Source organism: Nerophis ophidion, linkage group LG23 (genome assembly GCF_033978795.1).
Source record: "Nerophis ophidion isolate RoL-2023_Sa linkage group LG23, RoL_Noph_v1.0, whole genome shotgun sequence".
In the NCBI taxonomy this organism is placed as follows: domain Eukaryota; kingdom Metazoa; phylum Chordata; class Actinopteri; order Syngnathiformes; family Syngnathidae; genus Nerophis; species Nerophis ophidion.
This window is the reverse complement of record NC_084633.1, coordinates 28,801,670-28,817,324: the sequence shown is the minus strand read 5'-3', so window position 1 is coordinate 28,817,324 and position 15,655 is coordinate 28,801,670. Positions and strand designations below refer to the sequence as shown.

The following is a 15,655-nucleotide window of genomic DNA, read 5'->3' as shown; positions in this document are numbered from 1 at the left end:
GGGTGTCCCATTCAGTAACTTTAAAATGCCATTCCATTTTTCTAAGGTGGTCTGTTTTTAGAATTATATCGGACATTGTGACTTTGCTATTAGTGTTCCTGAAAAAAGGGACAACAACACACATACCGTACAGCCCATTTTTTACAACAAAGTTATGCACAAAAGTGATAATATATGATATTGTAGGTGTTTATTACATTTTGCATTTATATTTTGCTGTTTGTTAAATTATTGTTGTTTTTTGCTTAATTGTAAAATATGTTTATTGAGGAGCGATGTTCATATGTTGTTAATATTCAGTGTTTTATTGTTAATACTTAATTTTGGGTGTCCCATTCAGTAAAAAACTGTAAAATTCCAGTCCGTTTTTTTTAGAATTCTATCGGAGATTGTGACTTTGATATTAGTGTTCCTGAAATAAAGGGACCCAAGCACACATACAGTACAGCACATTTTTACAGCTAAATGTGTATATATCATTTATACACACATACACATTGGCACCCCCAGACACATTTTTTTCTCTCAATGTGGCCCCCGAGTCAAAATATTTGCCCAGCTCTGCCTTGTAGTATTGCCGGCAACACAAAAAGGATGCAACAATGCTTACTTCTGAATGAACAAATGTCATCGGGGCATGCTATACCAGCGGCACGCACGGGGGTCCGACTGGCTGCCTGGTTCTGGCACTGGCTAAATACAGGTTTCTACACCGAGGGGCACCAGGCTGCGCCGGGAGCTAATCTGAGCCGCAGTTCGCCACAGCACATTGTGGAACAGGAAGGGGCGCTCGCGGAGGGCCCGGCAAACTCAAGCGGCGTTACACACTGGGCTGAAAGGCGCCTGGCATGGGGTTCCCCATCACAGAGGAAGGCTGCACCTCCCTGCCAAGCAGAGAATTAACAACTGCGGGCCAGTCAGCAGTAAATGAGAGCAACGTTATTATAATAACAAAAGGCAAGGGGGCTGCGCATCTGCGTGTGTATATCATATAAATATTGACCTCTATGTGCAAATGACTGAGTATTCTATTGGACATGATAAAATAATGTGATGCAAAGTAGTATTTACTGTATATGTAGATTGCTATCACTTTAAAGTCGATAATATTATTCTTTGCAAGACCCCTCAAAAAATAAATACAATTGATATCTAACAAGCAGTTGAATTGTTGTAACTTTGCATGCCTGTCAATAATTCTGCTATTTTTATTTTTTTATTTTTTTTTTGCAATATTTGTGAGTACCGTATATGTTTTATATGATATTATTGTTAGTTATTCTCCAGCCTGGACGCCTAAAAGGTGGCTTTTTCCCACAATCCACAGTGCCATGCCATGTGATTGACAATATTGCTGTGTGTGTGTGTGTGTGTGTGTGTGTGTGTGTGTGTGTGTGTGTGTTTTTCCTCTTTTTTAAAAACAATAAAAAAAACACTTTGTGCTAAAATTTGCCTGTGCATTAAAAGTGCTATATAAATAATGTTGTGTTGATATATATTGCTTATAAACATTATACGTATATATATATATATATATATATATATATATATATATATATATATATATATATATATATATATATATATATATATATATATATATAAAAACACATACATATATATATAGATAAACACATATATAGATATATATACACATACATATATACACACATATATATATATATACATATATATATATATATATATATATATATACACACATATATATATATACACACATATATATATACACATACATATATATACACACATGTATATATATATATATATACAGTATATATGAATAGATGTACACACACATACACACACACATATATATATATAAACACACACATATATATATAAACACATATATAGATATATATACACATACATATATACACACATATATATATATACATATACATACATATATATATACACATACATATATATATATACACACATATATATACAGTATATATGAATAGATGTACACACATACACACATACACATATATATATATATAAAATGAAAATATTACATCATACGTTATATATTATTATACTAACATTAGGGCTGTCAAAAAAAACGCGTTAACTCATGTGATTAATCACAAATTAATCATGCAATCTATTTTGACCGAACATATATGGTGTGGTCAGGTCAATGCGAATAAATGAGGTGAATTTGAATAAAACATCCATGACATTTTGACCATAAAATGGCATTTGTGTCCAAATATTGTTTTTTAAAGACAATTTAAATTAGTAATTAAACGTGTGATTAATCACGATTAATCATGATGTGATTAACCTGATTAAAAAGGAATAATTTGACATGTTAAGTGCATTGATTTATTGAAATCGCAAACTAAAAAAAAGAGAATTATATAATTTCCTATAGCATCAAAATAATGTGCTTACGGTAAAAATGGCCTTTGAGTACTTCACAATTGACTAGTAAACATAAAGACATTTTTAGAAATGATCCTGATAAAGAACTGCTTTACGTGCGTGCTGGCTTTTAGAGGAAAGAAAGCTGAGCTGGATGCATTCAGGCTGAGGCTGCAGACAGACAGACTCTCGCTGCCTCCTAAACTACCTGGGATCAGGCCAGCTGTCCCAACACACACACACACGCACACACACACACACACACACACACACACACGTATGCAGGCAAAAAAAAGAAAGAAAGCACATCAGACTGCTACCGATACACAACAATCTCATAAAAACATTCACATGGATTACAGACATGACATACTGCCACACACACACACACGCACACACACACACACACCCACACACACACACAGACACGCACACACACAGACACGCACACACACACACACACACACACACACACACACACACACACACACACACACACGGGCGCGTGTACAAACAGGTCTGCAGATGCTCATGTTTACAGACGGTGCTGGGAAACACGCACATTTGGATTTAGACAAATTTGCGGGCAAATACTTGAACAAATGTACCAATGCAAACACGTCTCGAGGTAAACACGGGTTTTAATCCTCACCGTCCAACCCTCGGAAAAAAGATCTTTTTTTGAAGATTCCGCAGGACGGAAGGGCTCAATGTCGTCAGGAAGAAAAGAGTGTGTGAGCACGTACCTGGTGTGTGGACAAAGTAGGCCAGGTAGAGGTCCAGCTCCTTGACCGTCACTCCGATGTGGTGCGGCTGGACGCACAGGCCGTGGTTGGAGCACTGGGGCGACTTGACCAGCCGCTCCCCGTCCGTGCTCTCCAACGGGCTGCCCTTGAAGAGGATGACCATCACCAGGTCCAGCCGCCACACCTTGTCGGCCTGGCGGAGGCAGTCGATGCGGCGGATCTTGCCTTTCTGGTCGGGGTTGGACAGCACGCAGCACGGCGGCTTTTTCCCCGTGATGGTGAGCACAAAGTCCTCGCGGAACTCGGGCCGGATGTCCTTGCGGAGCTTGGCCAGGAGGCGCGAGGCCCACTTCTGCTTGATCTCGGGCTTCTCGCCCAGCAGCTCGTCCTTCACCGCGCGCTCCTCGTCCTTGGTCATCCTCTTCTCGTGCTTCTTGAAGTACTTGCGCTTGCGGGCCTGCAGGTTGAACCAGGTGTAGGAGAAGGCACGGACGTGGGGGAGGAGGGCCTCGATGAAGGGATGAAATTCATCCTGTAGGAACAGGAAGAAAAAAAGGTTATATATTTTTTTTTTTTTTTTTTTTAAATAAAATGGGTGTGAATTTGGAATTAGAGAGCTGACGTCATCAGCAGTAGACATTTGTGGCAAAAAGACCAACAAATGCATTACTTATTATTTTTGTTTTTTTTTTAATAAATTGGGTTTGATTTTTGAATTGGTGAGCTAAAAGAGGAACAGGAAAAAAAAAGGTTATATTTTTTATTTATTTTTTTAAATAAATCGGGTTTAAATTTGGAATTAGTGAGCTATGAGAGCTAACGTCATCTGCAGTAGACATTTATGGCAAAAACACCCAAAAATGCATTCTTTTTTTTTTTTAACAATTTGGGTTTGTGGTAAAAACACAAAAAAATGCATTCATTTTTTTAAATTTTTTTTTAAATAAATCGGGTTTGAATTTGGAATTGGTGAGCTAAGAGCTAATGTCGTCCGCTGTAGACATTTCTGACAAAAACACCACAAAATGCATTACTTTTTTAAAAAATAAATCTGGTTTAAATTTGGAATTAGTGAGCTATGAGAGCTAACGTCATCTGCAGTAGACATTTGTGGCAAAAACACAAAAAAATGCATTAATTTTTATCTTATTTTTTTAAATAAATTGGGTTCGTATTTGGAATTGGTGAGCTATGACAGCTAACGTCATCTGCAGTAGCCAATGGTGGCAAAAACGCCAAAAAATGCATTTTTAATTAATTTTTTTTTAAATAAATTGGCTTTGAATTTGGAATGAGTGAGCTATGAGAGCTAACGTCATTTGCAGTAGAAATTTGTGGCAAAAACACAAAAAAATGCATTAATTTTTATTTTATTTGTTTAAATAAATTGGGTTCGAATTTGGAATTGGTGAGCTATGAGAGCTAATGTCATCTGCAGTAGACATTTGTGCCAAAAACGCAAAAGAATGCATTTTAAATTTCTATTTTATTTTTTAATAAATTGGCTTTGAATTTGGAATGAGTGAGCTATGAGAGCTAACATCATCTGCAGCAGACAATTGTGGCAAAAACAACAAAAAGCATGATTTTTATTTTTATTTTTCAAAACCAATTGGGTTCAAGCGGTAGAAAAATGGATGGATGGGATGGGTTTGAAATTGGAATTAGTGAGCTATGAGAGCTAACGTAATACAAAAAAAATGCATAAGTTTTTCTTTTTTTTTTTAAATAAATTGGGTTTGAATTTGGAATTAGTGTGCTAAGAGAGCCAACGTCATCTGCAGTAGAAATTTGTGGCAAAAAGACCAAAAAATGCATTCCTTTTTTTTTTTTTTTTTAATAAATTGGGTTTGAATTTGGAATTGGTGAGATAAGACAGCTAATGTCATCTGCAGTAGACATTTGTGGCAAAAAAAACAAAATGCATTATTTTTATTTTTTTTAAAGAAATTGGTTTAAACGGTAAAAAATGGATGGATGGGATGGGTTTGAAATTGGAATTAGTGACTTATGAGAGCTAACGTAGTACAAAAAAATGCATAACTTTTTGTTTTGTAATAAATTGGGTTTAAATGTGTTACTAGTGTGCTAATAGAGCTAATGTCATCTGCAGTAGACATGTGTGGCAAAAACAAAAAATGCATTACTTTTTTTTTTTTTTAATAAATTGGGTTTGAATTTGGAATTAGTGAGCTATGAGAGCTAACGCAGTCTGTAGTAGACATTTGTGGCAAAAACAAATGCATTACTTTTTTTTTTGGAGAGCCAGCATCCCCTGGAGTAGACATTTGTGGTTAAAAACACAAAAAAATGCATTACTATTTTTTTTTTTTAAATTTTGGAGAGCCAGCGTCCCCTGGAGTAGACCTTTGTGGCGAAAACACAAAAAAATGCATTACTTTTTTTTTTAGAGAGACAGCATCCCCTGCAGTTGACATTTGTGGGAAAAACAACAATTAAATACATGACTTTTAAATTTAAATAAAATAATTTAAATTCGCCATTTACATGAATAATGACAGCAGCAAATACAACAACATAAAGGGAAAGCTGAGCCGGAGCACACATTTTTTTTTTTTTCCAGTAAAAGAGAAGTTACAGTATTCTGCTGTACCGTAATACCTTCACTACATATCTCTGGGCAACAAAGCCCAGATCTCGCCAAAGCGCTCCCGTGCCAGGGTTGCCACACACCGGTCGCTCACCATCGCCAAGCCTTTCCACCACAAGACCACTGTTGAAATGTGCCGCTAAAAGATCAGCCATACCACTTCCTGTCTGCGCTATCATGCAAAAAAATAAAAAGGGAGCTCCACAAGCAGACTCACATTTCCACAACACACTGAAAGCAGACAGAACAGTGCACGGCTAGAAGAAGACAGACGGCCTGGTAGTTACCATTTTGCACTCTCATCATAAATTTGGCACGGCGTTAAAAGTGAGAGAGAGAAAAAAAAAATTAAAAAATTCTTCCGCGCTCCAAATGTAAAGCAAGTGCTGGTTTGGCAAAGAGTGGAGAATTGGAGGGGATGTCAAAAATAATTAGCGTTTAAAATTTGGAAAAGGAAAAATCTGGAAAAAAATTCAGGTTGTACCGCGATAAATTGGCAAAAAAGGATTGTCCGGTAAAAATAGAATATTCAAGAGAATTGAGGTGTGGGGGGTGGGGGTTAAAAAAAAGAACGGCGATGATTCACTTAAAAATCAAATCATCCGTTGTGCATCCCGAGCAAAAAAACAAACAAAAAAAACTTGAATACAAAATCCTTGGCAAGGAGTAAATTGGTGGTGGTTCTGATCCCAGGGCCTGGTGCAAGGCTCACACACACACACGAACACACACACACACACACACACACATGCACAGAGAGGCAGGCAGGGGGGTGGCGGGACAGGATAGAGGTGGGGTGGAGGAGGGGGGGGGGGAGATAGAGGAGCTGAATCAATGTTGGACGAGCGCATACGACCGCTGGCAAAGCCGACTGCAGCTTCTTTTTCCCCCCCTTTTCTCCCCAACTCTCTCTCTTTCTCTTTCTGTTCTCCCCGTCGCCGTCGCTCGTCCTCGCCGCGCTCTTTCCCCGACCATTGCTTGAGCCTCTGCCAGCGCGAGTAAGGCCCACCTATTTGGCAACGTCGCGCCTGGAAGCCCAGCCAATACGTTAGCTTCAAGAGCTGGAAAAGGGGAGGGGAGAGATAGAGCGAGTCGGAGCAGGAGGAGGAGGAGGTGGAGGAAGGGGGTTGTGGGGGGGTAGGAGATTGTGTAGCCTTGTCCGACGCCACGCAATTCCCCAAACTGACAAGTTCCACTCTGACACGGTGACAAAGTTCAAGGGAGTAAGTCGACCCTCGTCCTGAGTCCTGACTGCACCTCCGTGGCTGCAAACCCCCCCACTACCCGCCCGCCCGCCCGCCCGCCCGCCGCTCTGCTCGCATAATGCCACCTTGGCAGAGGATGGCACGGAGCTGGACGCACAGCTTCAGAATCCCTCCAGACCGCCGCCGCCACCCGCATCTGCTCATGGGTTTTTTTTGTTTTTTTTTCCCACCATAGCAAACAAAGAGGGGGACACCGACCCACTGCGCACACACCACACGCATGAATGGCTAGATGATTCCGGGGTACAAGGCGGGTTGGTTTGGGGATGGAGGGGTGCGCTAAAACGCAGACACGATTACCAATTTTTGGAGAGGAAGGCGGCGAGGGAGGGCGAAAACAAAACCGCTTCAGCTGTTTCAACATGGGATGAACGCTCAGCGGAGCGTGGTGTGTCGCCCATGAATCCGAGATTTACACACCACCCGCGGTCGCCAGCCGAGTGACCGTCACACCCGCGAGTCCGAAGTCCACAGTGTTCCCACCAAAGACACCACTACGAGAAACCGTATCGTCCCGTATCGAGCTGGAAAGGGACAAACTTTGTCCCGTGTTACCATGACAATAAAACAAATGGGAACTACAGATTAATCGAGTAATGTATCGATTATTTTGTCTGACCAATCGAGTAATCCGACTAAACACAATGTAAAGCCTCAATACGTTTTAGGGCAGTTTCAGATTATTTTAGTAATCATGGATTATTTTTGTTTGATTATTCGAGTCATCACTTAAAAGCTTCAATGAGTTTCGAGGGCAGCAACCAATTATTTTAGCAATCGGGCAATCTATTGATTATTTTGTTTGACCAATCGAGTAATCCGACTAAACACAATGTAAAGCCTCAATGTATTTGAAGCAGCTTCTGATTATTTTGGTAAACATGGATTATTTTTCTTGGATTATTTGAGTAATCGATTAAAACACCATTAAAAACGTTGATGCGTTTCGAGGGCAGCTACCGATTATTTTAGTAATCAGTTAGTCTATTGATTATTTTGTTTGACCAATCGAGTAATCCGACTACACACAATGTACTTTAATGCGTTTTAGGGCAGTTTCATGGATTATTTGTGTTCGATTATTCGAGTAATCACTTAAAACACACTTAAAAGCTTCAATGAGTTTCGAGGGCAGCAACCGATTATTTTAGCAATCGGGTAATCTATTGATTATTTTGTTTGACCAATCGAGTAATCCGACTAAACACAATGTAAAGCCTCAATGTATTTGAAGCAGCTTCTGATTATTTTGGTAAACATGGATTATTTTTCTTGGATTATTTGAGTAATCGATTAAAACACCATTAAAAACTTTAATGCGTTTCGAGGGCAGCTACCGATTATTTTAGTAATCAGTTAGTCTATTGATTATTTTGTTTGACCAATCGAGTAATCCGACTACACACAATGTACTTTAATGCGTTTTAGGGCAGTTTCATGGATTATTTGTGTTCAATTATTCGAGTAATCACTTAAAACACACTTAAAAGCTTCAATGAGTTTTGAGGGCAGCAACCAATTATTTTAGCAATCGGGCAATCTATTGATTATTTTGTTTGACCAATCGAGTAATCCGACTAAACACAATGTAAAGCCTCAATGTATTTGAAGCAGCTTCTGATTATTTTGGTAAACATGGATTATTTTTGTTGGATTATTTGAGTAATCGATTAAAACACCATTAAAAACTTTAATGCGTTTCGAGGGCAGCAACCGATTATTTTAGTAATCAGTTAGTCTATTGATTATTTTGTTTGACCAATCGAGTAATCCGACTACACACAATGTACTTTAATGCGTTTTAGGGCAGTTTCATGGATTATTTGTGTTCGATTATTCGAGTAATCACTTAAAACACACTTAAAAGCTTCAATGAGTTTCGAGGGCAGCAACCGATTATTTTAGCAATCGGGTAATCTATTGATTATTTTGTTTGACCAATCGAGTAATCCGACTAAACATAATGTATAGCCTCAATGTGTTTTAAAGCAGTTTCGGATTATTTTGGTAAACATGGATTATTTTAGTTCGATTATTTGAGTAATCGATTAAAACACCATTAAAAACTTTAATGCGTTTCGAGGGTAGCTACTGATTATTTTAGTAATCAGTTAGTCTATTGATTATTCTGTTTGACCAATCGAGTAATCCGACTAAACACAATATAAAGCTTTAATGCGTTTTAGGGCAGCTTCTGATTATTTTAGTACTCATGGATTATTTTTGTTCGATTATTAAAGTAATCACTTAAAAACTTCAATGAGTTTCGAGGGCAGCTGCCGATTATTTTAGCAATCGGGTAATCTATTGATTATATTGTTTGACCAATCGAGTAATCCGACTAAACACAATGTAAAGCCTCAATGTATTTAAAGCAGTTTCTGATTATTTTGGTAAGTATGGATTATTTTTGTTCGATTATTTGAGTAATCGATTAAAACACCATTAAAAACTTTAATGCGTTTCGAGGGCAGCTACTGATTATTTTAGTAATCAGTTAGTCTATTGATTATTTTATTTGACCAATCGAGTAATTTGACTAACACAATGTAAAGCTTTAATGCGTTTTAGGGTAGCTTCTGATTATTTTAGTAATCATTGATTATTTTTGTTCGATTATTCGAGTAATCACTTAAAACACACTTAAAAGCGTGAATGATTTTCGAGGGCAGCAACCGATTAATACAGCAATTGGGCAATCTATTGATTATTTTGTTTGACCAATCGAGTAATCCGACTAAACACAATGTAAAGCCTCAATGTATTTCAAGCAGCTTCTGATTATTTTGGTAAGCATGGATTATTTTTGTTCGATTATTCGAGTAATCACTTAAAACACCATTAAAAAGTTTAATGCGTTTCGAGGGCAGCTACTGATTATTTTAGCAATCGGGTAATCTATTGATTATTTTGTTTGACCGATCGAGTAATCTGACTAAACACAATGTAAAGCCTCAATGTATTTAAAGCAGCTTCTGATTATTTTGATAAGCATGGAATATTTTTGTTGGATTATTTGAGTAATCGATTAAAACACCATTACAAACTTTAATGTGTTTCGAGGGGAGCTACCGATTATTTTAGTAATCAGTTAGTCTATTGACTATTTTGTTTGACCAATCGGGTAATCCGACTAAACACTATGTAAAGCCTCAATGCGTTTTAGAGCTGCTTTCGATTATTTTAGTAATCATAAATTATCTGTGTTCGATTATTCGAGTAATCGAATAAATCACAATTAAAAGCTTCAATGTGTTGCGAGGGCAGCTACCGTTTATTTTAGTAATCGGTTAGTCTATTGATTATTTTGTCTGACCAATCGAGTAATCCGACTAAACCCAATGTACAGTCTCAATGCGTTTTAGAGCAGCTTCCGATTATTTTGATAATCATGGATTATTTTTGTTCGATTATTCGAGTAATCAATTAAAACACACTTACAAGTTTCAATGTGTTTCGAGGGCAGCTAGCGATTATTGTAGTAATCGGGTAATCTATTGATTATTTTGTTCGACCAATCAGGTACTCTGATTAAATGCAATGTAAAGCCTCAATGTGTTTTAGAACAGTTTCCAATTATTTTATTAATCATAGATTATCTGTGTTTGAGTATTCGAGTAATCGATTAAAACACATTTAAACGCTTCAATGCGTTTCGAGGGCAGCAACCGATTATTTTAGTAATTGGGTAATCTATTGATTATTTTGTTTGACCAATTGGGTACTCTGATTAAATGCAATATAAAGCCTCAATGCGTTTTAAAGCAGCTTCCGATTATTTTGGTAATCATGGATAATTTTTGTTCGGTTAATCAAGTAATCGATTAAAACACAATTAAAAACTTAAATGCGTTTCGAGGGCAGCTATCGACTATTTTCGTAATCGGTTAGTCTGTTGATTATTTAGTTTGACCAATCGAGTAATCCGACTAAACACTATGTAAAGGTTCAATGTGTTTTAGAGCAGCTTCCCATTATTTTGGTAGTCATGGACTATTTTTGTTCAATTATTTGAGTAATCGCTTAAAACACACTTAAAAGCTTCAATGTGTTTTGAGGGCAGCTACCGATTATTTTGGTAATCGGGTAATCTGTTGATTATTTTGTTTGACCAATCGGGTACTCTGATTAAACACAATGTATAGACTCAGTGCGTTTTTGAGCAGTTTCTGATTATTTTAGTAACCGTGGATTATTTGGGTTTGATTTTTCGAGTAATCGCTTAAAACACACTTAACAGCTTCAATGTGTTTCGAGGGCAGCTACCAATTATTTTGGCAATCGGGTAATCTGTTGATTATTTTTTTGGACCAATCGGGTACTCTGATTAAACACAATGTATAGCCTCAATGTGTTTTAGATCAGCTTCTGATTATTCAGTAATCATGGATTATTTTTGTTCGATTAGTCGAGTAATAAGTTAAAAGCTTCAATGAGTTTCGAGGGCAGCTACCGATTCTTTTAATAATCAGGTAATCAATTGATTATTTTGTTTGACCAATCGGGTACTTTGATTAAACACAATATAAAGCCTCAATGTGTTTCGAGGGCAGCTACCGATTATTTTGGTAATCGGGTAATCTGTTGATTATTTTTTTTTACCAATCGGGTACTCTGATTAAACACAATGTATAGCCTCAATGTGTTTTGGATCATCTTCTGATTATTTCAGTAATCATGGATTATTTTTGTTCGATTAGTCGAGTAATCAGTTAAAAGCTTCAATGAGTTTTGAGGGCAGCTACCGATTCTTTTAATAATCAGGTAATCAACTGATTATTTTGTTTGACCAATCGGGTACTTTGATTAAACACAATATAAAGCCTCAATGTGTTTTAAAACAGCTTCCGATTATTTTAGTAATCATGGATTATTTGTGTTCGAATATTTGAGTAATCGATTAAAATACACTTCAAAGCCTAATGCGTTTTAGGGCAGCTACAGATAATTTTAGTAATCGAGTAATCTCTTCATTGCTTTCTTTGACTAATTGAGTAATGGGATAAAACACATTTCATTGCACTTAATGCATTTAAGGGCTTCAACCGATTATTTTAGGAATCGATAAATCAATTGATTTTTTGTTAGATTAATCGAGTAATAAAAAAACAAACACTTTATAGCCTTAATGCGTTTTCTGGGCAGCTACAGATTATTTGTGTAATCATCGATTCTTTTGTCCGATTATTTGAGTGATCGGTTAAAACACACTTCCTGGGGTCAATATGTTTTTAGGGCAGCTATCGATGACTTTAGTAATCGTGTAATCTTTTGATTATGTTTTTTTTATTTGAGTGATTTGATAAAACACAATTTATAGCCTTAATGCCTTTTAGGCCAGCTACTGATTATTATAGTAATCGACTGATCTATTGATTTTTTTATGTTTGACTAGTCGAGTAATTGGATAAAACACACCTTATAGCCGATTATTTTAGTAATCATCAATTATTTTGTTCAATTATTCGAGTAATCGGTTAGAACACACTTCATAGCTTCAATGTCCTTTTAAGGCAGCTATAGATTATTTTACTAATCGGGTAAATATCGATTATTTTGTTCCATCGGATTAACACACTTTATAATCTCAATGCGTATTTTAGGGCGGCTATCAATTATTTTAGTAATCAAGGAATTTATCAATTAGTCAGTTCGATTAATCAAGCCTCAATGCGTATTTTAGAGGAAATACTTGAATAAAACCAAATAATTTTGTTTGTCATGAACTTCATTCCTTTTTTTTTTCTCGAACAAATGCACATAATAAACTTTGAATTTGCATATCGAACGTGTGCATTGATAAGAGTAAAAATACTAAAAACCCTCAGCTGTTTACCGCCACATATCACAGCACGCACTCTCGTGCTTGTAAATATATGTCCGCGTATACAGTCCCAGGAAGTCCTTGCAGTTCGAATTTTCTTAATTTCAAAAGTTACACTTATTGAACGAATAATCGAAGCGATAGAAATCTAAGTTTTTTTTCTAATCGATTAATCGCTCCAGCCCTATTTTTCTTTTTTTTTCTCGTTTAACAAAATGTCGGTATACTCGATATAAAATTTTACTTTGTTTAGATCCGACAGGACTAACTGGATGGCCACGCCTATATAAACATGTCAAGTTAACATATTCCATACTACCAAAACATTGTCTGACTCAAAGAAACTGAAACATTCTTTTTTAACTATAGGCACTTTTCCGGTAAACGTATTCCCAGATCAAGGTACTGTCAAATTTAATGAGTTAACTCATGCGATTAATCACAAGCTATGATCGCATTAATCGTGTATTAATCACCCAATGCAGCTATCCATCATTTTATAAATTGAGTATCCAATCGTTTGTTCAAAAATTGGAGTATCTTATAAACACAATTTACAGCCTCAATACACATTTTATTGAAAATAGTTACTGCATATTTAAAGTTCCGGGCCCTTGATGCGGATTTCATGATTTTTCTTTTTCATTACTCATTCGAAGATAAATCGAAGCAACAGAATATAAAACAAAACAGTTTTCTAATCAATTAATCTAATTAATCGTTGCAGCCCTAGACAAAAGATCAATTAAAGTGCTAATATATATATATATATATATATATATATATATATATATAATATATATATATATAATATATATATATATATATACACATATATTTAAAAAAAACTAGAACTAAAGTTGAAAATTAGGTTGGTAAAAAGTGAAAGATTTGGACAAACTTGAACTACACCTTTTATCATTGTAATGTTGCCACATTTTATTTAAAAATAACGAAATTTTAGAGAGAAAATAAGGTTTTTTTTTTTTTTTTAGAAATTAAGGGATATTATCTAGAAAAAATTTAAAATGTTCTTGAAAACAATGGAAATGATTTGGCAGATAAGGTAAATTAGATAGATAGATAGATAGTACTTTATTGATTCCTTCAGGAGAGTTCCTTCAGGAAAATTAAAATTCCAGTAGCAGTGTACAGAGTTGAGATCAATTTAAAAATAAAAATTAAAATAAATAAAAAATTTAAAAAGTAAATAATGGGGGTTTAAAAGGAAACAAAATAGAGAAATATTACAAAAAGAATAAAAACATTGAGAATAACAATATAACAGTAAAATAAGAATATAACAAGAGAAACAAGGCAGTAGTGACCATGTTATGAAAAAGTATTGCACTGTTAATGTTTTGCATCCCCTGTCATCCTAGTACCCCCCGCCCCCCCGCCCCCCGCCCCCCCGCCCCAGAGAGGAGTTGTACAGTCTAATGGCGTGTGGGACAAAGGAGTTCTTGAGTCTATTAGTCCTGCACTTGGGATGAAGCAGTCTAGCACTGAACAGGCTCCTGTGGCTACTGATAACGCTATGCAGAGGGTGACTGGCATCATCCAGGATGCTCACTAGTTTGTCAACAGTCCTCTTCTCTGCCACCGTCACCAGTGAGTCCAGTTTCATTCCGATTGTAGAACCGGCCCGCCTGATCAGTTTCTCAAGTCTGGAGCTGTCCTTCTTAGATGTACTGCCCCCCCCCAGCACACTACCATGTAGAACAGAACACTGGCAACCACAAACTGGTAGTACATCCACAGGAGTTTTCTACACATGTTGAAGGAGTGCAGTCTCCTGAGGAAGTACAGCCTGCTCTATCCTTTCTTGTACTGGTATGTATTATATGGGATGAGGTGGCGTCTTGTCGAGTGTGTACCCCGCCTTCCGTCCGATTGTAGCTGAGACCGGCACAAGCGCCCCCCGTGACCTTAAAGTGAATAAGCGGCAGAAAAATGGATGGATATATGAGAAATAAAAGAAATGTTCTGCCAAATAGGGGAAATTTTCTGGAAAATAAAGATTTTTTTCAGAAAAAGTAATGTTATTTTCTGGAAAATAAATTTTTCTTTCTGAAAAATAAGAAAAATTTTAAGCCAAATATTTTGGCAAATAAGGGCCATTTTCTGGAAAACGAAGGCAGATAAGGGACATTTTCTGGAAATCAAGATAAATGTTATGGAAATTAAGGGATTTTCTGAAACATAAAGGACGATAGGGAACATTTTCTGAAGATTAAAGTTTTTACTGGAAAACAAGGGAAATGAAAGGAAAATGTTCTGGAAATTAAGGGATCTTTTCTGAAAAATAATGGGAAGATAGAGAACATTTTCTGAATAAGGTTTTTTTTCCCTGGAACACAAGGGAGATTAAAGGAATCTGAAAAATAAAAGCAGATAGGTTATAGAATAAGAATGTTTTTTCTGGAAAAGAAGGGAAATGAGAGGAACTGCTGGTGCCGACTGCACCACCGCCCCTCACCGATGGAGGTGCTAGTGTTTCATCAGAAGGTTTCCTATTTTTGTAATAGTTAAATTATGGAAAATGTTCTTGAAAATAATAGAAATATTTTGGAAAATAAGGTAAACTGTATGGAAAATAAAGGATATGTCTGCTAAATAAGGGAAATTTTACTAAAAATAAGGATTTTTTTTCTAAAAAATGAGGTTCATTTTCTGGAAAATATACTTTTTTTCCCCTGAAAAATAAGAAAAGCTTTAAACAAAATACTTTTGCAAATAAGGGACATTTTCTGGAAAATGGGAGCAAATAAGGCACATTTTCTGGTAGACAAGGTAAATGTTCTGGAAATTA

At 36.3% G+C, this 15,655-nt stretch overlaps 1 protein-coding gene across 12 annotated transcripts in view; it reads right to left on the bottom strand.

Annotated features, from left to right (window-relative positions):
- The window catches only part of nfixb (nuclear factor I/Xb), a 535,801-nt gene that overhangs the window by 293,481 nt on the left and 226,665 nt on the right, over positions 1 to 15,655 (bottom strand). For 10 of the 12 annotated variants that reach the window (XM_061885585.1, XM_061885588.1, XM_061885582.1 and 7 more), the window contains one exon: positions 3,144 to 3,675. In XM_061885585.1, coding sequence (XP_061741569.1) covers positions 3,144 to 3,675 — 532 coding nt within the window. The other 2 variants (XM_061885592.1, XM_061885586.1) reach the window with 2 other exon arrangements.